Below are 22,710 nucleotides of genomic sequence, written 5' to 3'. Positions count from 1 at the left end.
ATTATACACAAGTCCAGATGTTTATGTAAGCAGTTATACCTTGCATGATAGTTATGACTTATGTGATAGTCATACAATGACCATATACAGTTTGCACAATGTTATCATGCTAAACTGTTTGCACAATGTTATCAAGGTTATCTGTTTTAAAACCTATGTGGGTTTTGTATTTTTCTTCTTTCAAGAGGGAAATTTGTCTTAATTCACATTAAGACAAGATTGATATCAAACATCAGTCATAAAGTCAGCAGCATTAGACAAAGTAGGATAATGAACAAATATTGCTTTGTGTCCTATTATTGGGGATGAGGATGTAACTTTAACCTTTACCTCTTCAAGTCACACAGTTTTGGATGCAATATGCTGCTTTAAAAACGGTATAAAACGTAGCACATATTGTGCTTGCGTAAAGTTGTTGAATGCAGACACAAACGATAAAAGACTGTCAAACATTTAACAGACGCATAAAAAAGAGGAACCCATATACAAGAACACGCAGTTGAGCCAATACAGTGTTCCAGTAATATCTGAAACCGAAGACAGCTGCCTCATCAAAGGTATGTGTGAACTGTTAATGTAATAACAAGTGCATAGCCAGTCTCTCTCTGTGCTGGCACGGAAGCAGATTTGAATATCTTTAGTTAGATTACATCAACATTCGAAATGTGTAAGGAGACAGTTTTTGACTAATATTTATGTAGATAAATAACTGGTACAAATTGGCTATACTGATTGCGGAATGTTGCTGTGATGACTTAACAACAAGCCTAGTTTTTGGCCCCCCAACTTCAAAACTCTTTCTGGCACCAGTGCCAAGAGCTAAGCAAGTACACAGGGCTGGGCGATAGGACGATGTAACTGGATATCGACGATATCTGAAATATCCCGATGCCGATTGCGACAGTCATTGACAGACGATGATCAACAATAACGTGAAATTACAAAATCTTGGAGCAGGGATTTCACCAAATATATTACATAGTATGCCAACAGTTATAATGGACTTATGTTATTATATACTAATCCAAATATTAAAAGCATTACAGATTAAAGAGGTCGGTTGTGTCCTCTTTTAGTTCCAACATGTTCTCTAATTAGCATGAAACATTTTCCAGTTATAACCTTCTCTCTATACTCAGACATGGCTTGTTACAAATACAATATAGCTTAGCAACTAGATAAAACAGCACATATATTAGAAATTTAATTAATAAGGAAATACAGCCTGTGGGGAAAATACATGATTAGGAAATGTCATTAAAGTGAAAATAATAAGTGATGAAACATTGCGCTCTTTATGAAAATGCTCTTTGTGACATCAACTTGTATTCATCACCCACTCCATAGAGAAAAGTTTTTAATTTGCAGGCAATGTAATTAAACTCAATTTTTCTTCTGAAATAAAATCATAGTGTGCGTAGGCCCCATTAAAGAACCTTACGATTTGCTTAGCGAGAGTGCAGTTTAAGAACCAAAGATAAAAGTGAATAAATCATACAAAAAAAAGTTCACCTTAACCCTCTGGTGTCTGAGGCGATTTTTTTGGATCCTGGAGATGTTTTGAAATACCCTGACATTTTTGCTTATTTCAGTTACTTACACCATATTAAATGCAAAAGCAATGTATGAGCAACATGTATGCAAGTATTTTTGAGCAACATGTATGTACGTTTAGATTTTTGAGAAAATAAAGCTTACATTTGGTTAGAAAAAAAAAATTTAAGGACGCTGAAATAGGGCCAAAACACATCCTAAAAATTTTTTCAAAAGACCTTTGAGTGCTGAATTTTGTAGACCAGTCTTTGCTACAACATTTTGTGAAAACATTGCTGTCCATTCATTCACATTAACCAATAAATTGATTTAACTTTTGAAAATTACCTATAGTTTCAGAAAGGCTGTATGCATGGCATGTCACTGGTCATGTATACTGATGTATTTCACAGCTAAGGTGATAATGGCCCACCCCCTAAACATAGTTCACAATATTTTTTTTTGTGAAATAGTGTAAATATTAGGGAAATAGTTATATGGCATAATTTGTCAAATATTGCAAATACGTTTGAGACAGCAAGATGCATTTAGAGTAACAAATAAATGTAATGCTTGTTCAAAATAAAACTTTAGAAAAGGGTGCACCATTTCTTGTTCATTTCGATCATATTTGACATTTTATTACCTCTCAAGTATTCTATAAACAAATAAACCTCCATTGTGATTGGAAAAATATATAGTATGGAATAAAAATGATGCTATTTAGTGTTTTGGGAGAGCCTTTGCACCCTATTATCACACAGTATGTAAACATGGAATAGATGAATAAATGACTTATCAGAAATTATATCCTCTGCTGGATCAAGTCAATATTTACAATGCAAGCATTTCTCATCAGAGTCTCGATCTTCTTCTGATAAAAATTTGAATTCTTTCTCACTGTTCAGGATCATCTGTAGAGCTTCACTGTGTGTGTAGTGTGCCATCATTCAAAAGCGATAGTAAAATGATGAATCTGATGAAATTTGATGGCATTTTTACAGCATTGATGGGGGCATCAGATCATTACCGTAAGAATAGCGGGCTCCGCGAATGGGCGTGCCTGGACCAGTGCTAATGAGCTGAGACAGAAAACTTTACCTCTTGTGAGTTTCATACGCATTACATAATCAGAGAATATTTGTTTTAAATTTGAATTGGTTCATTTACAAGTAGACATTTCAAGGTTTCTATAGACATATTATTAATGTCTGTGCGACAATTATACGCTGAGTTTCAGTTCATTTTTGTGACATGCTCTAAGCAAAGGTAAACAGAGATTTAAACAGCAGAAAGTGCATCCTGTTTTTTTCTGTATTTTACCAAAGCACAACGTTTTGTTTTTATTGTGAGTGGACACAAATAAAGGTAGACCCTTTACAGTTTTAAATGATGTCTTCCTCTTATCTGTATGATCATCAATGATAGAGTGTTTTAAGTCATTGCTGTTGTTATTAGAAAAAAATCCAAGTGATCGTGTCACCGCCTCTGTTTACTCCAAAGGGTTAAAGCTAAAAATTTAGTTAGATTTCCCTTTTTTTAGGCAACATTAACTGCATTAACGAAATCCAATACAAACAAAAATTTGATAAGAACACAGTGGAAATTATCAGGCAGCATTAATTGGGCAACACAATTTATTAGGCTTACACCTAATAGGAAAACTGGTGTTTTCTATTTGTTTAAGCACAGACTTCGTTAAGTAAACAACTGATGTAGCCGTTTAATGAAAGAAGAAATTATGTGGGTTGTGTTAAACTTTCCAGAGGTAATGGTTATTTATATTTCAATTATTATTATAACTATTATGTTAGCATTTATAATTGTCTTTAGATCTTAATTTGTATTACTACTACAAATTCACCTGTTGTCGTAGACGGATACTTGCTTGATGGCAAATGGGGCCAGTGGAGGAAGTTGGAAACTGTAAATGTTTGAATTTTGGGAGGTGGTTATATAAAAAATTTTGACCACTTTCTTATTTTAACTGCTTTTTTGTTTCGTTTGAAATTCAATATGAATTTAAAATTATCCAAAATGAAATCTGTGCAAAATTATTCACCAATCCCTTGGCAGTGTGGATAGGGGGATTGACAATGTAATCGGATATTGCAATTTTTTAAAATAAAAATATCGTGAATATATTTCTTGCATAACGCCCAACCCTAATAGGGAATATACCTGGAGATTTTCAAGGGCCAAACTGTTATTCAGTGATACAAGCAAGGAGATACTGTACTTACAAATACCAGTTCGTGTTTATCCCCTCCACTGGACAGTTCCCCTTCCAAATCATCATTTGCCTCATCATCATCATCATCATCATCATCATCGTCGACAGAGATCTTTCGTCTCGCTTGTCGGGCAGCTGCTTGTTTCGTGGTATTCTCAGAATTGCCTCTGCCCCTCTCCTGCTTGCTTTGGCAATGACTGCACTCCTTGATGCAATCCTTCACCTGCTTTAGCACACCTGAGAGTATAAGAATAGCTTTACATATCATCATAGGCAAATATCAATAAACATCTATTCTGCAATTTCCTATATTGGATGAATAATTCTATTTATATATCTATCATTTGCATTTAAATATTTAAGGACTGCTGGTACTTATTTAATGCCCATTTTGTAATACAAGGTAACAAGTAAATTCTGGCTAAATAGAAATCTAACCTGGCCATTAAAATAATTCTGATTATGGCACACATCTCTCTATCCATCCATCCCCTTTCTTATCTGTTTAAACGGCTATGCACAAATTTACCCATATAACACATCTCCATAAATGACACTGGCTGAGTCAACTTTATCATAAGATTTATTATTTAGTGAAACCGGTGTTGCCTGTCACAATTTGTCACATGCTGTGATTGCAAGCAGCAGCCAGTGACATACTGTCAGGAAACCAGCTGTCACAACTTCCATGACAAGAGCATCACAGGCTTTAAACACAGTCAGAAAACCTCATTGGTCATTAGGGTTCTGATTAATGTACCTCTCCACCAGTATTTCTGAGAGATGATCTCCCATGTGTGCTGCTGGTTGAGATGTTCCCCTCCGGACGTGATGTGCGCCTCCGTGATCAGTTCCTTCCGCCGCTCGGCCTGCAGCACTACTTCCAACTCCGTGAATTCATTCAGGCCTTTCTGCCGCCTCTGATAATAAAGAATCCCATTGCGCACTATATAACATGCGGCTGCTTTGCGGATCTTTCTCTTTGTGTTGCCGTGCGTTCCCGGTGCGTAAGGCTCACGTTCATCGGTCAAATAGCGCTGGATGGCTAAATAACTCTCCTCGCTCGACATTACCCCGATTAATGACGCTCACTTAACAAAAGCAAGACACACGAGCCAAAAAAAAGTATTCACGAAGGTAGAATTCAATAAAGTATTTTTTCAGCCCGTTTCCACTTCCATAGAGGACACATAAAAGTATCAAGTGTGATATTTCTTAAATGTTTTCCAAGGGGGAACGTCAGTTCTTGACCGTGCGGGGTGGACTTGCACGAACAGACAAAATGGCTGCTGCACAACCGGATGTTGCGTTTGAAATTGCGGAAACTACGACGAGCAGTTCAAAGTATACATGCGCTTACAGCAGAGAGCGCTGTTTACCAACAAGACAAATTCACTAAACCTATCAAGGTTCATGTACGATGTTTTAGACATGTTTCACTGTACTCATAAGCATATAAACTGATTTTCTAAGTGTAGGAGAAAAATTGGATGCATAATATAGAATAAGGCTATTAATAAACAAAAGTGTTATAAATATTGATTTAAATGTAGCTGTCAGTCTTATATGAACAGAATAAATAATGTAGTGAATATATAATTAAACAGGCTGATGTCATGAAATATCCAATTATTTAATAAATGTTGCAGTACTTAAAAAAAATTAAAAAAATAAAAATAAACAAGGAATGTAATTATATAAAATAAAAAGATGAATGAATGGATGTCTACATCCCTCCATAGTAATAGTACTAGAGTATAACTGCCTATAGCTATTATTAAATAGCTGCCTATTACTCTTATAAACTTAAATTTCATATGACACCACCACATCATTAATTAAACATTAATTAATTGCTTAGCCCAAGTGTTATTTCCTTTAGGTATTCTTGATTTAAAATAAGTGAAGTGTAAATAGCTGATATGGATAAATGTTGGCCTGTGTAATAGTTGGCCATCTTTCAGAAAGTTGCATTAATCTAATTAAGGAGTAGGGTTGCTGTCATTATCAGTGTGCACATTCACATAAGCATCTTCTCTCTTTGTGGGAAATATGAAGGATGTAGTCCACATTGCTTCAAAATTATTAGACTATCTGTTTTGGAGGGTAAATTGAGCATTTTCTTACTCCCCTTGCAAATAGATCATTATACCTGTCTCACCATGAAAGTAAGTTTTGCTTGATGTAATTATAGATTTGTCTACTTTAAATTAACATATTTTTGGACACGCTAGGATGTAGGTCACTGAGAAAACCAGGCAAACATGCAAGATGGTCAGCGGGGAGCAGATGGAACACTGTGTTACACCTACACCGTGGCATGGTTGCAAATTATGCTCCTTCTGGAGTTTTGATAGCTTTTATTTACTCAGAAAGCTGATTTCTTTTTCTTTCTTTCTTTTTTTTTTTTATGCATTTGAAATGAATTTTCTAAGTAGGTTTAGTCCAAAAACATGTAAATGAGAATTTTTGTTTGTTTGCATGTGTTTGCATGTCACAGGATGCCTCATTTCAGGGTTAGGAAAACAAAGAGAGATGTTCCAGCTGATGTATTAAAATGTATCCATATGCAAGCATTAGAAATATCTTAAAACAATCAAGAGTATAAAATGTCTCAGTATTCTTCACTTAAATGACCCAAGTTCAGCCATGAAACTCTATGCGAAACGTTCTCACTCTATGATCATGTGCTAAACCGATAGGGTTTTGTCATTGTGCACCATCTCTGTGTTTACATCTCCCGGGAGTTTGGGGTCCCAGACTTCTGATGGAGCAAGCTGATATGTTCTTGAACTTATTATCTGTCAGTCAATCCGCTCGCTCACATGTGACATGTTAAGCCAATCGTCTCGCATGGTGGAGCCTGATTAGTCCTTTGACATGTTATCGGGTAGCCAGTCATCTTGCTTCTATCTCTTGGTGTAACATTTATGGTTCAGTTTTGCAGACAAGCCATTTTCACAGCAGCATGCTGCAAGAGTTTTTTTCTCTGAAAACCCACCTCCACCCCAGCTACAGCGGTCTAAAACTGCCACAGAGGACTGTTTGTAAAGTCTGTTTGCGCAGCAGCATGTTCATACATGCCTAATGCAGGATGTCTTGCGTTTTGCCTAATTGTGCAGCGGCAGCAGCATGTTCACATGTTTAACTCAGTATGTTACAACAGTACCCTGCATGAGGACAGTTGTAACAAATGTTGTAACATTTACACACTAATTGTGTAAAATAGGAACACTGTATGCAGGTTTTTCACATTTATTTTGTTGGTAGACCAATAAAGGAATCTCATGAGAAATAAAATGGCATGATTATTCTGGTCAGTATTTACACGGTACAGCAAAAAGTGTTACAACTGTACTTGATCTACCCTAGCTAAATACATCCCTTGATACATTGTGTGAGGTGTTTTTTTATTCCCCACCCTCTCTCTGTCTAGGTATGCTGCCGTCTGACAGAGATAACTGTATGGCCAACACCTCTGTGGAGAGTTGCCAGTCAACCAAAATGACTCATCACCTACTCTGTGATGGCTTATATGAAGCATCAGTTTGTTCACAATGCATTCGTCCTCTCTTATCATTGATGCATTCCTTCCATTGAGAAGCCCCATTTAGTACCTTGCACACTTTTGACCTGCTGAACTGATAGAGTCACACTCTATAATGACTGAAATAAATATGCACACATGCTAACACACCCACAAGTTATTTCACAGTAATCATGCTGAAATATCTTATGTTTATCTTTCCATGGGACAGCTGTATACATAAGGCTTCCTGATAAATTACCATTTGAGAGGGACAAAAATAGACCACTTCATGACAAGGTAGTGTCCCATGACTCAGTGTCTCTCTTTGAACTGTCCTACCCTATTTCTGTGACCTTTTATCAGAACGAAATAGCCTTTAACCAGAGTCACAGAGCATCAGCATTAAAATGTATGAATCAGATAAATATTTATTTATCTTGGGGGGGTTGTGGTAGTTGCCTAAAAGTTGTTTTTCAGCTGATGAAGCTGGAAGTAAAGATGATTCCTAGAAATGAAGATGTTTTTTTCTCTCACATTTTGTCTTGCTTTTATAGTGCATTATGTTGTGTGTATGAAATATTGTTTTGGTACTGCAAAATGTGACAATACTAATCTTTCCCCACCAACCTCCAGTATGCCTTTATTAAATATGGAAAACACTGACTTTATGGACCTTGAAAGGTCATTGACAGTAATGTACTACAGGTTTGTGAAATATACACCAGCATATTTGCTATGGTCTTATAGTAGACTTCTTATGCATTGATATAATACAGAACAGAGAGAGCCCGGAAGGAAGAGAGAAGAAATACGTGATAAATGACTGGACTCTCAGTAACATCTCAAACATGGGAGAGGGGAGGTAGAGAAAGGTGGACAGCAGACAGTGAGCATTTGTGTCAGCACTGTCATGCCATGACGGCACCTGAAAGTATCAAGGAAGACACTGTGATGTATCAGGTAAATGTACAATGTCCTCTGGCTCATATGAATACACCTTCAGGTTTCAGGAGATCCATGACTGTTTATGTCAGCTTTTCCATATTTCTATTATTAAATCTGTGAACAAAAACTGAAAAACTATTCACAACATTTAAAGGGCCAGAATTCTGGCAAACTAGCCGCAAATTTGCCTCAAATTTGCCACTCATTTTCACATGCAAATAAGCTTGTGATTCGCCGCAGATGTTTGGCAGAAGTTTGAAGCTCTTCACCGGTAGTGGTGAATTGGCAGCAAAACTTTGGCAACAATGGACAATTTGACGCAAGTTAGCCACAATTCTAATTTCCATGTGAAGATGATTAGTGGCGAATTTGCAGTAAGTTTTCGGCAAATTTACCATGAACTCTCGATTTTTGTAAGGGGGTCATGACATGAAGAATCAAATTTTCCTTGATCTTTTGACAAATAAAAGGTCATTGTACTATGAAAACATACTGTAAGTTTCAGAACTCAAAACTATCTCCTCACTGCAAAAAGCATTTGTTGAAACCAAGCTGCACAAACAACTCAATCTCTACATCCTCCACATTGTGATATCACACTGTGGTAGACATTTGCATCTGACTGCCTCTACAGCAACACATCAACACCTACTTTACCTTTGCTGTAATCACTTTTGTAGCCCACCCATTAATGGTGAGCATTGAGATGGCAAGAAGAGAGAGCAGATCAGTCAAGAGCAGATCTAACAGTGGGCGTATACTGTCAAGTCTTAAAGGAGAGCAGAACCAAAACCAAGCGTTTCTGACAGAGGCTCAGAATGAGGGTGGAAAATGATTAGGTTTTACAAATATATGACTGTTTTTTGTGCAAAAACTTTACTTATATTATAAGTGAAAATCAAGGAACAAATTAAAATAATTAAAAAAAAGGCATGTCATGACCCCTTTAAGAGTGGTGGAAAATCCTCTGTGTTCCCATGAAGAAAAGAGTCTTCTTTGTCACTCTGGCCCTAAATGAACAATAAATGGTGATAATTAAGCTGGGAAAGTACTTTACTTCCTTTCTCAAACACCTGAAGATAAACTGAGGGTTCTATTGAGAGTAATTTTGGATTTTGATTGAACTGATACACTTTTCCCCATATTCTGTAATAAAAGTTTAATATATTGATCAGTGAATACACACACACACACACACACTCACGCACACTATATATATATATATATAAATTATATATATACATACATATATATATATATATATATATATATATATATATATATATATATATATATATATATATATATATATAGTGTGCGTGAGTGTGTGTGTGTGTGTGTGTGTGTGTATTCATATATATATATTTGATTTTGTTAAATAAATCAGCCTCTTTAATTCGGTTTGACCACAACATATTTATATCTACAAATCAAATTAAATCACTTTTATTGTCACACAACTATATACACAAGTGCAATAGTGTGTGAAATTCTTGGGTGCAGTTCCGAGCAACATAGTAGTCGTGACAATGATGAGACATATACCAATTTACAATAAACATCAGATTTACAACACAATTTAAAATCTAATATACACATAATTACACATAAAACAATATACAAATAATAACATACAATGTACAGTATACAATACACACAATATAGAATACACATTATACAATAAAAAAGTATATATAGTATATATAAAATGTACAGTAGGTTGTATTGCACTGTATTGACATTCAGGCTGTCGGTTGATAGTAAGTTGCCAGTGTGTTGTTAAGAGAGAATATAATATAATAATAATATAATTTATGACAGTCCGGTGTAGGGTAAGAGTAATAAAGTGCAGTGCTGATGTATTTTGATCATGGGAGATCAAGAGTTCAAAAGTCTGATTGCTTGGGGGAAGAAGCTATCATGGAGTCGGCTGGTGCGGGTCCTGATGCTGCGATACCGCCCGCCTGATGGTAGCAGTGAGAACATCCCATGGCCCGGGTGGCTGGAGTCTCTGATGATCCTCCGAGCTTTTTTCACACACCGCCTGGTATATATGTCCTGGAGGGAGGGAAGCTCACCTCCGATGATGTGTCTGGCAATTCGCACCACCCTTTGCAGTGCTTTGCGGTTGTGGGCGGTGCTATTGCCATACCAGGCAGAGATGCAGCCAATCAGGATGCTCTCTACAGTGCAGGTGTAGAACCGTGTGAGGATGTGGCGGTTCATTCCAAACTTCCTCAGCCGTCTCAGGATGAAGAGGCGCTGATGAGCCTTCTTCACAACGATTTCAGTGTGGATGGACCATGTAAGTTCCTCAGTGATGTGGACACCCAGGAACTTGAAGCTGCTGACTCTCTCCACTGGTGCTCCATAGATGGTGATGGGACTGTGTTCTCTATCTCTTCTCCTGAAGTCCACCAAAAGCTCCTTTGTCTTACTGACGTTGAGGGAGAGGTTGTGCTCCTGACACCAGTGTGTCAGAGTGTGCACCTCCTCTCTGTAGGCTGTTTCATCATTGTCAGTGATCAGTGTGCCACACAGTCATGTGTGTACAGAGAATACAGGAGTGGGCTGAGAAGAATACAGGGGTGAGCTGAGAAAATACAGGAGTGGGCTGAGATACTGTATCATGAAATAGATATCATGTTAATATCTTGTTGTTGTTAATATCATGCAATGCTTGTGTACTTACGTAGGGGAACACTCATTTTCTCTCACAATTATTTGATATGTAGAACAGAATGTACCACGTTCCACTAATCATATGTGGGAAATGGCATTTAAATGCCATGTTAAATTAGCGGAAACCACAGCACTATTTATTTGTTTGTACTACGGTCATATGAGACAGATCAATAAATACCAGATACAGGTGCATCTCAATAAATTAGAATGTCGTGGAAAAGTTCATTTATTTCAGTAATTCAACTCAAATTGTGAAACTCGTGTATTAAATAAATTCAGTGCACACAGACTGAAGTAGTTTAAGTCTTTTGGTTTGGTTTTTAATTGTGATGATTTTGGCTCACATTTAACAAAAATCCACCAATTCACTATCTCAAAAAATTAGAATATGGTGGCATACCAATCAGCTAATCAACTCAAAACACCTGCAAAGGTTTCCTGAGCCTTCAAAATGGTCTCTCAGTTTGGTTCACTAGGCTACACAATCATGGGGAAGACTGCTGATCTGACAGTTGTCCAGAAGACAATCATTGACACCCTTCACAAGGAGGGTAAGCCTCAAACATTCATTGCCAAAGAAGCTGGCTGTTCACAGAGTGCTGTATCCAAGCATGTTAACAGAAAGTTGAGTGGAAGGAAAAAATGTGGAAGAAAAAGATGCACAACCAACCAAGAGAACCTCAACCTTATGATTGTCAAGCAAAATCGATTCAAGAATTTGGGTGAACTTCACAAGGAATGGACTGAGGCTGGGGTCAAGGCATCAAGAGCCACCACACACAGACACTACAGTTGTTGTATTCCTCTTGTTAAGCCACTCCTGAACCACAGACAACGTCAGAGGCATCTTACCTGGGCTAAGGAGAAGAAGAACTGGACTGTTGCCCAGTGTTCCAAAGTCCTCTTTTCAGATGAGAGCAAGTTTTGTATTTCATTTGGAAACCAAGGTCCTAGAGTCTGGAGGAAGGGTGGAGAAGCTCATAGCCCAAGTTGCTTGAAGTCCAGTGTTAAGTTTCCACAGTCTGTGATGATTTGGGGTGCAGTGTCATCTGCTGGTGTTGGTCCATTGTGTTTTTTGAAAACCAAAGTCACTGCACCCGTTTACCAAGAAATTTTGGAGCACTTCATGCTTCCTTCTGCTGACCAGCTTTTTAAAGATGCTGATTTCATTTTCCAGCAGGATTTGGCACCTGCCCACACTGCCAAAAGCACCAAAAGTTGGTTAAATGACCATGGTGTTGGTGTGCTTGACTGGCCAGCAAACTCACCAGACCTGAACCCCATAGAGAATCTATGGGGTATTGTCAAGAGGAAAATGAGAAACAAGAGACCAAAAAATGCAGATGAGCTGAAGGCCACTGTCAAAGAAACCTGGGCTTCCATACCACCTCAGCAGTGCCACAAACTGATCACCTCCATGCCACGCCGAATTGAGGCAGTAATTAAAGCAAAAGGAGCCCCTACCAAGTATTGAGTACATATACAGTAAATGAACATACTTTCCAGAAGGCCAACAATTCACTAAAAATGTTTTTTTTATTGGTCTTATGATGTATTCTAATTTTTTGAGATAGTGAATTGGTGGGTTTTTGTTAAATGTGAGCCAAAATCATCACAATTAAAAGAACCAAAGACTTAAACTACTTCAGTCTGTGTGCATTGAATTTATTTAATACACGAGTTTCACAATTTGAGTTGAATTACTGAAATAAATGAACTTTTCCACGACATTCTAATTTATTGAGATGCACCTGTATGTACCTAGCACTTCCTTTCATTGGAATGAACTGGTTTCATCAGATTTCCTCAGTCTTAACATAGCAGCACAGCATTAGTTAAAAAAGAGGTGGCAAGATGCCAAAAAAGAGCTGCAATAAATGCAAATTAGTGACAAACATAATACACAGACAGTGATTAATGAATGACTTTAGAAATAGGAAGGTGAGGAAGATACCAGGTTCATGTATTTTTCAGGAGCAGTGGTGGATTTAGGCATGGGTAACATGGGCAGCTGTCCGGGGCAGCATCTTGCTGGGGGAGGCACAGAGCGCTTGCCAGGTATGAGCATATTCCTGGATGAAGAAATGCCATCTTAAGGTCAACCTTGCCAAGACAGTACTTCTTGTGAAAATTCCAGCCAGGAACCTGAGAGTGGTGCTTGATGACAAGCTAAACTTCACTGCTTAAATCCCGTCAGTCGCCTGGTCATATTTGCACTTTTTGATTTTCTGGAAATTCAGCCCCTTCTTGTCCAAATGTGATGCAAAGCTTATGGTCCAAGTACTTGTCATTTTAAGACCTGACTACTGCAATGCTCTGTTAGCTGTCCTCCCAGCTAGCATAATTAAGCTACTGCAGATGGCTTACCAAAAAGGGCCCACGTCGCCGAGGGCACCATACAAGCTAGAATCGCCATTGTTCAGGAGTTATTTAGGGAGCTACAGTTTCACTGTAATAATGAAATATGTCTTGATGAAGGACAAACACATAAAGAAATGGAAGTAAAGGAAAACCGACAGGAACATAATCTTTGGAAAATGTTATTGCTCAGAAGTTGCTCTTTCATAGCTCGCAAGACTGAAGTGGATTGTATTAATTTCAGTATCAACTTCATCTCAGATGTATCTTTTGAAATTCCTTGAAGAAATCAAAATAGAGATAAATCAGTCAAATGTTGACATACAGTAAGTGTATAGTGCTATGAGATATGGGAAGATAGCATAGCCTTGTTTGGGTTTAGAAGAATTTAATGAGAAATGTTTAAGTTGAGTTGAGAATGATATCTCTTGACTTTTGATTGCAGATTTTGGTATTTGTCAAATCTGACCACAGTGAAATTTCAAAAAAAGTCTCCATTTGAGCTCAATTTTATCTCATTGCTGTCTAGGAGAAATTAATGAAATATTAAAAAGATCTCATTTGTGATTTTTCTTTCCTATAGGATCAAGGCTGATTACGTCTGGCTGTTGAGGGGCAGAAGTAGTTTTCCATCGAAAGTCACCTGGAAGAGATTGAGTGTATTTCCCTCTCTCTCTCTCTCTCTCTCTCTCTCCCTCACTCTCTACAATAAGAGAACCTGTTTTTAAGACAGGAATTTATTCTCACTGGGCAGACAAGTCACTGGTGTCTTAGAGCATTGTAAAATGTGGAGGAGTACAACTTCATGGACGATTATGTCATACAGGGACTCAGAGACAAACATGCTGTATGTAGTAGTTTAGAGTTTGTTTTAATTTGTGTCTGTGCTTGCTTTATTTTCGGAACTTTTTAGATACCATTAGGTTGAATGATGCAGACAGACTTAACTCTCAATGCATAAGATTTGGTGCAAAACTGTGACATAAATGTTCACTGATGCAAACAACATCGGTGTAACTAACAGTGTTTGTTTCATAAAATGCATGTGCACATTCAAGTATCACACACAAACCCATTCAAAAAAATCCACTTTCAGACATCTTGCCATTTGCAAAATATGAGGCACAGTGATAATTTGGTGTCTGTTTTCTGTTATGAGGATATGGGGGTTCTGTAAGGTCACACAGGACAAACTCTTTTTTAACTCTTTTAACTACTTCAGAGAAAGTACAGACAACATTTGAGTCTTGAATCAAAACATCCAACCCCAAATTTCACCAGAAATTCCTGCTAATTCAGACCCAGCTTTCAGGCATTCCACACAGTGCAGAAATGACAAATGAAACTGGTCCACTCCTTAAAGTGATTGTCAACAACTCCATCTGTGTCTCTCAGACTGACCTTTAATTAGAGAGTTAAATAAGGGTTAAAATGTCAGTTGAGGAGGGTTTGAAATGAGAAGTATCACACTGAAAAGAAAGGAATGTCCCACTCATAGACAAGTGCCCTGTAAAATTGTCCAGGAGAGGACGATGTATGCTACAAGGTGAATTTCTGTACTGCTGGAAAAATCCCAGAGGCACAAGGAGTTTATGAGCCTCTAAGTAACCTTGAAACAAGAGCAAGACCTCCAGAGAGCATGTCTATGATATTTAACTTGTACAAGTCACCAATTAAAAACTAATCATTAACACCAATAGGCTGATAAAAGTGAATTTTCTCTAACTGGTTTTGTGTCGAAATACAAAAAGCTGTAGATAGAAAAGCAAGAAAGACAGATATGTGTATGATAGATAGATAGACACAGACAGATGATAGATAGATAGATAGATAGATAGATAGATAGATAGATAGACAGACAATAGAATAAGAGGGATGAGTTTAGTTTAAAACCATGCTGTGAAAATGGAGATGCTGTCTTTCCATGGGCCCATTGCCAAAGCATAGGATTAGTAACACCCTGAAATCCCCCCTCCTCATTCCATTACGCACGCCAGTCATGGACTCCCATGCAGGCCATGAGAGTGGAATTGTGATGGTGAAATAAATGTTCTCAAAACCACTCATTTGGAAACAGCCTATAGATATGCAAAGCTCTATCCGAGGCCAAAATCAACTAACTTTATGCATTCTTGTCCTCAGCATTTGTTCCCTGTAAAGGCCTGTTAACAGACTGCAATAAAATTATAGTACACTATTCACAGAAAGTAACTTTGTATTCAAGGAGAAAGTAATTCCTAGAGACGTAGAGAATTATATATTTCCCCAGTGTATCCAAGCATCCCTGCTGATAATGATGTAAAGAATTCTGTACAGATTTCTTAGAAATGGTATGTTCACCTGTAGCCCTGCCTACTCTTGTGAGTGCACATGTACCTTGCAGTGCAAACTTTTTCTAAAAGTCAGTGAACGCCTTAGTTTTGTCAAGGTCTTATTTTGATAGTTCACCCAAAAATGAAAATTCTCTCATCATTTACTCACCCATGCCATCCCAGATGTGTATGATTTTCTTTCTTCTGCAGAACACAAACGAAGATTTTAAGAAGAATATTTTGGCACTGTAGCTCCATACAATGCAATGATTATTTACTCACCCTAATGTTGCACCCAACCTGGATGTTTTTTTCTTCTTCCGTGGAACACAAATGTAATTTAAAAAAAAGTCTTCACAGGGATTATTTGCCATAATTTAAGTTACAGTAATAGTGACTCCAGTCTGTCAAGCTCAAAAAGTGACAAAAAAAAAAAAAAACCTAGATGGATTTAAAACATGATTTAAAATGTACCTTAACATTTCAAATAATTTAAAAATGGAGTAAGAACAGAAAGGAGGAAAGATTATGGAGAAAAGACAAGAGGAAAGGGGAACATGCCACAACATTGATTGACTTTTTGTGTCCATTTCAGTTTGACCTTGAAATAGAGGTCACTGTCTGTGTGGCTGTATTCTTATGTACTCAGCATGTACCCTTGTTTTGTTGTGTGAAATGAAATGAAAACGTGACGACAGCTTGAAAATTAAACATTATTAGACAGGATTCTGGCTTTCACCTTTCCTGTACCACTGACTTGTCTTGTGACTGGACACAAAGAACAATGGAGTAAGGAGGTGAGCAGAGGAAGGAGACATGACAGAAAGGAGGAAAGAGGAGGGAATAAGGAGGCGTGGCGTTTATAAGGTCAGCAGAATCAGGTTTCCTGTCCTGGGTTATTATCATTAATGTGGGAATTGAAATCTGCTCAATAACCATTGACACAACTGACTCAGACGTACAGCTTGCTCCCACTATTAACCACAGAGGTTACTGAATAGGTCACAATTATGTTTCGAAATGTTGATTCCCAGGGCCTAGTGTATTCCAATAATGCTATATTTGTTATTTTGAGTGAAACATTATCATTAGAGATTATTGTCAAAGCTTCGGGGTGGAAGCCACTTACACTTCAGAAGTCTCCATTGTTGGTTTAAGTGTTCACACATTGAAGTGGTTAGGGGTGTAGTATTTTTAATAGGTAACCTAGCCCCTCAGAGTTGTAAGAGGAGATATACTGTTGCAGAAAGAAGGAGATAGAGGTATTTACACTGACCTATACAACAGTAGGAACCTGGAAAAGGTCCTGTTTTCTATTCAGCCATTTAGATGTTCTTTTTTTGGCTTGCTGAACAACAGTGAGAGTAGAGAGGCACGATAAACCTGTGTTCAGCTAGCTGTTGAGGTTAACACACACACAGGTACTTATAGAAATAGTTCACCCAAAAAGGAATATTCTGTCATACTTTACTCACCCTTATGTTGTTCCAAACCTGTATGACTTTCTTTATATGCAGAACATAAAAAGACATAAAAAACTTTTAAGCTTAATAAAGCACTCAAAAGTGTCATAAAAGTAGTCCACATAACTTTAGTCATGAATTAACAAAACGTAGGAAATATTGTGACATAAATGTGTCCATTTTTTTTAAACCTGCCCTTTCATTTTTGCATTTAGTTGGGTTATCTTAAAAGAGCAACTAGAAGGAACATTGCAGCTTGCATGTTCACATGAGAACTTGCATTGTTTAGCATTAACATCAACGCAAGTTTTAATCAATAGCCTTACAATTTAATCATTCTCATTACAGTTTTAAACACCACCTTACAGTCATATTGAAAATGATGACTACTTAAACTATTTAATAAATTAATAACCTTGAACAAATGACACTACATAGCCTATATACAGTATATCTACACTCACCGACCACTTTATTAGGTACACCGGTAACCCTACTTATTCATGGGATTATCTAATCAGCCAATCGTGTGGCAGCAGAGCTATGCATAAGATCATGCATATGCAGGTCAGGAGCTTCAGTTAATGTTCACATCAACCATCAGAATGGGGAAAAAATGTGATCTCAGTGATTTCGAGTGTGGCATGATTATTGGTGCCAGATGGGCTGGTTTGAGTATTTCTGTAACTGATGATCTCCTGGGATTTTCATGCACAACAGTCTCTAAAGTTTACTCAGAATGTTGCCAAAAACAAAAAACATCCAGTGAGTGGCAGTTCTGTGGACATAAACGCCTTGATGAGAGAGTTGAATTGAGAATTGCCAGACTGGTTTGAGCTGACAGAAAGGCTACGGTAACTCAGATAACCACTCTGTACAATTGTAATGAACAGAAAAGCATCTCAGAATGCACAACATGTCGACCCTTGAGGCGGATGGGCTTCAACAGTAGAAGTTGAAGCCCATGTCAAGTTCCATTTCTGTCAGCCAAGAACAGAAAGCTGAGGCTGCAGTGGGCACAGGCTCAACAAAACATGAACAGCTAAAGACAGGCAAAACATAGCCCAGTCTGATGAATCTCATTTCCTTCTGAGGTACACAGATGGTAGGCCCACTGCAGCCTAGTTTGGGAAACACTGGCCAATCATATGTCTTCAGAAGATATGGAATATGACTTACAAGTTGTAATGACTACTTTTATAATACTTTTGGGTCATTTTTAAGCTTTAAATTGATGCTATCCACTGCCATTGTATTGAAAAGACAGACTGGGATATAAAAATGTTTTTTTCCTTTTGTGTCCCGCATAAGAAACAAAGTCATTCGGGTTTGCAATTACATTAATTTTTTAATGACAGAATTTGTGTAACCTGTTTCTTTAATGTTTATTTCATCAGATGTTTTCTATAAAGAAAGGAAATTGTGCCAATAAACCTCCTATATGGCTTCAACTCTGTGTTATTTTTTTGTTATTTTATTTCTGATGATCTAAGTTTATGGTATAATAAAAAGTGGGAAGGAAACTTTCTTTGTTTGTTTTAAGTAAAAAAAAAAATAGAATCCATTACTTGCACAGTTCAATTTACAGTATACAAACAGAAAATACTCAAAATGTTAGCCTAACCTCTTTAAAAAAACAAAAAAACATTTTCCCCTGCCTTTTGTGGCGTCTCATCGTGTTTATCCCATAATTACAGCTGAACGCAGGTTCCAAAACCCATCACAGTTACAAAATAAAGATTTATTCTCATTCCTGCAAACTACCAAAATTACAACATTGCCATTCAAATAGAATTTGGCTATTGATAATGCATATGTGTAACCCTACATAATTAAAACTCACAAAAAAGAAGGCTGAATGCAGACTGAATGAAACTGAGGTCTTACCTGCTGAACACTCTGCAGTGGTCTGCACCTGTTGAAGTGCACAGTAAGTTTCAGGCAGCTGACAGTGTTTCGGCTGTCACCAGAGAGAAAACTTGACTTGGGGACAACCAAGCTGTTTTGAGATGCTTGGCTCCAAGGGTGTAGATTTGTCTTGAACATTGGAAATCTACGCCTCTGCTTGGCTCTATGCCTCAAGTCGGCAGCTGCCATAAATAAACAGTGCTGAGAGTAACTGGCTTACACCCAATCACATCTACACTGAGGGGCAACACTGGACAAAGTGACCCTCTTCTTAACCCCAAACACATAAATGCTTACCCAAAATGGCTGAGAAATGCTTAGTGGAGAGGCAAAAAGAACCAAAATTTATATGAGTAATGGTTACACATGGAATGGCTTAATCCCCAAAACAACTGGTCTTTTCTACTTAGTAATGTTTGCTAACCCTGCTGTAAAGACCAGCTTAACCAGTATGCAATTCCCATGCTGAGTTAGGCTGGTTTGGTGCTGGCTTAGCTGGTGCTCAAAATACAAATTATTTTTATAGGCTTACAGTAGTGAATCGGGGTAAGGACATTGTTTTGAACAATGATTGTTGATGTCCTCAGTTAATAATGGCAATTTGTTCATTTTTAACCAAAAAAATTACATAGTGCAGCTTTAAATATATACTGTAAAAATATGTTAAATACCATATTCATTGTGTACTTATATGTAGTATGTAAGTATAACAAGCTGTATTTCAGCCAATGCTTTTATCCAAAGTGCATGACTTCAACTTTTCCTTTTAAATTACCCCACACCACTCCTAACAACAACTAAAGCTATTCACTCTTTCACTTTTGAATACATAAGGTTGTAATTTTACTACATTATTAGTAAGAAACATGTGATCCTACTCCTTTGTACTTCTGTGAGTGTGTTTGTGTGGGTATGGTTGCTGAGACGTTTCATCTGGTATCACCAGACATGAAAATGGCCCATAATACAGCTTTCTGTATATTATCACCCAAATCTTCTACTCCCTTTTGAATGTGTGAAACTCCTCAGAATTAACCAATAAAAAAAGTTGTTTTTATAAAGTATAAGATTCTAATTTTCACTCTGGCATTCTAGGGGGGTAAAGTCATACAGGTGCATCTCAATAAATTAGAATGTCCTGGAAAAGTTCATTTATTTCAGTAATTCAACTCAAATTGTGAAACTCGTGTATTAAATAAATTCAATGCACACAGACTGAAGTAGTTTAAGTCTTTGGTTCTTTTAATTGTGATGATTTTGGCTCACATTTAACAAAAACCCACCAATTCACTATCTCAAAAAATTAGAATACATCATAAGACCAATAAAAAAAACATTTTTAGTGAATTGTTGGCCTTCTGGAAAGTATGTTCATTTACTGTATATGTACTCAATACTTGGTAGGGGCTCCTTTTGCTTTAATTACTGCCTCAATTCGGCGTGGCATGGAGGTGATCAGTTTGTGGCACTGCTGAGGTGGTATGGAAGCCCAGGTTTCTTTGACAGTGGCCTTCAGCTCATCTGCATTTTTTGGTCTCTTGTTTCTCATTTTCCTCTTGACAATACCCCATAGATTCTCTATGGGGTTCAGGTCTGGTGAGTTTGCTGGCCAGTCAAGCACACCAACACCATGGTCATTTAACCAACTTTTGGTGCTTTTGGCAGTGTGGGCAGGTGCCAAATCCTGCTGGAAAATGAAATCAGCATCTTTAAAAAGCTGGTCAGCAGAAGGAAGCATGAAGTGCTCCAAAATTTCTTGGTAAACGGGTGCAGTGACTTTGGTTTTCAAAAAACACAATGGACCAACACCAGCAGATGACATTGCACCCCAAATCATCACAGACTGTGGAAACTTAACACTGGACTTCAAGCAACTTGGGCTATGAGCTTCTCCACCCTTCCTCCAGACTCTAGGACCTTGGTTTCCAAATGAAATACAAAACTTGCTCTCATCTGAAAAGAGGACTTTGGAACACTGGGCAACAGTCCAGTTCTTCTTCTCCTTAGCCCAGGTAAGATGCCTCTGACGTTGTCTGTGGTTCAGGAGTGGCTTAACAAGAGGAATACAACAACTGTAGTGTCTGTGTGTGGTGGCTCTTGATGCCTTGACCCCAGCCTCAGTCCATTCCTTGTGAAGTTCACCCAAATTCTTGAATCGATTTTGCTTGACAATCATAAGGTTGAGGTTCTCTTGGTTGGTTGTGCATCTTTTTCTTCCACATTTTTTCCTTCCACTCAACTTTCTGTTAACATGCTTGGATACAGCACTCTGTGAACAGCCAGCTTCTTTGGCAATGAATGTTTGAGGCTTACCCTCCTTGTGAAGGGTGTCAATGATTGTCTTCTGGACAACTGTCAGATCAGCAGTCTTCCCCATGATTGTGTAGCCTAGTGAACCAAACTGAGAGACCATTTTGAAGGCTCAGGAAACCTTTGCAGGTGTTTTGAGTTGATTAGCTGATTGGCATGCCACCATATTCTAATTTTTTGAGATAGTGAATTGGTGGATTTTTGTTAAATGTGAGCCAAAATCATCACAATTAAAAGAACCAAAGACTTAAACTACTTCAGTCTGTGTGCACTGAATTTATTTAATACACGAGTTTCACAATTTGAGTTGAATTACTGAAATAAATGAACTTTTCCACGACATTCTAATTTATTGAGATGCACCTGTATATGCATTTTAGAGTTAACCAGCAAGACTTCTTGGTTAACCATCATTACCAGAAAAAAATAAAATAAAAAGAAATTAAAATAAATATTCTTACTGACATTGGGTAATTTAAAGTGTTTTGAGGAGGATGTTTGGCTACTTACTGTGATGACTTTGCATCGTATGAGGTGTTGTTGGCAACAGATGACATTTCTTTGAACAAAATGTAAATACAATATAATTAGTATTTCTTTGAACAAAGTGTAAATACAATATAATTAGTAGCGCGTTAAAATCGTGCATGTGCAAAACAACAGAGAACGTCGTAGCCGTCGCATCCACAGCTGTTGCTTAAATTTCCTACTGACTTGAAAGGGAACACCCTAACAACCATAGAGCAAGTGCTAAAAACCACTCAGACAACCATAACAACTGAATAGCAATGCCCTGTCAACCAAGCACAACACTGTAGTGTAATGGCGTGGACTTTGCAAGACTCACAATTCCTTCAGAAAATGTAGGCCTAAAAATCTTGTTATAAGGTAACAATTCAAAAAGGCCAAGGTCTCTAGAGTGATTCTCTTAAGTTACTAGCAAAACATACAGATGCAGGGCAAAGTACGGTATAGTAATCTACTTTAACAATCTAAATATCCAGGCATATACGTGTGACTAGACAACCTCTTGTTTTACACGCTCATTCCACATAAAGAGGAATGTGTTGCTGTTCTATTTAAACCGGCTCAAGCACTCAAAACACAACCACCCTTATCCAACCTATAATTGTCTCACTCATTGAGAAAGACACACCCAGGCTCTAACATACATGTTTTCTCATACACACTCACATTCACTCTCTTTTAGCCCAGAACCTCATAGATGATGTGTTCAATATTTATACACACTCAAACAAACATCTGGGCACATTTGCACATAGAGAGCAGATCAGATGTAAACTGGCCACAATCACTGCAGTAATAAGTCATTATTTCACGAAGAGAAGAAAACAGATGGTGAAGGATGAAGAGGTAAACAGCCAGCCTTTTCTTGTTTTGTGTGTTGCACAACTCAGAAAAAGACACGTTGAC

At 37.6% G+C, this 22,710-nt stretch overlaps 1 protein-coding gene and 1 long non-coding RNA gene across 3 annotated transcripts in view; one reads left to right on the top strand and one right to left on the bottom strand.

Moving 5' to 3' along the window:
* The window catches only part of LOC127446351 (zinc finger and BTB domain-containing protein 11-like), a 42,080-nt gene extending 37,017 nt beyond the window's left edge, over positions 1 to 5,063 (bottom strand). Inside the window, exons 1-2 of the mRNA XM_051707222.1 lie at positions 4,527 to 5,063; positions 3,777 to 4,003 (exon numbers count right to left, since the gene is read on the bottom strand). Of these exons, the coding sequence (XP_051563182.1) occupies positions 3,777 to 4,003; positions 4,527 to 4,836 (537 nt within the window). The 5' untranslated portion in view covers positions 4,837 to 5,063. The remainder of the gene's footprint in view (positions 1 to 3,776; positions 4,004 to 4,526) is intronic.
* Positions 452 to 16,964, top strand: LOC127446372 (uncharacterized). 2 transcript variants are annotated; one of them, XR_007898204.1, is made up of 5 exons: positions 504 to 557; positions 2,538 to 2,639; positions 7,203 to 7,592; positions 8,072 to 8,255; positions 13,867 to 16,964. It is a non-coding gene; the product is annotated as an uncharacterized LOC127446372 (long non-coding RNA). The 2 variants fall into 2 exon arrangements; XR_007898205.1 differs by lacking the exon at positions 2,538 to 2,639 and having other exon boundaries at positions 452 to 557.
* Positions 16,965 to 22,710: the final 5,746 nt, after the last annotated feature.

This window comes from Myxocyprinus asiaticus, chromosome 9 (assembly GCF_019703515.2).
Source record: "Myxocyprinus asiaticus isolate MX2 ecotype Aquarium Trade chromosome 9, UBuf_Myxa_2, whole genome shotgun sequence".
In the NCBI taxonomy this organism is placed as follows: Eukaryota; Metazoa; Chordata; class Actinopteri; order Cypriniformes; family Catostomidae; genus Myxocyprinus; species Myxocyprinus asiaticus.
Note: the sequence above shows the minus strand (reverse complement) of the source record. Positions and strands in the feature narration are given on the sequence as shown.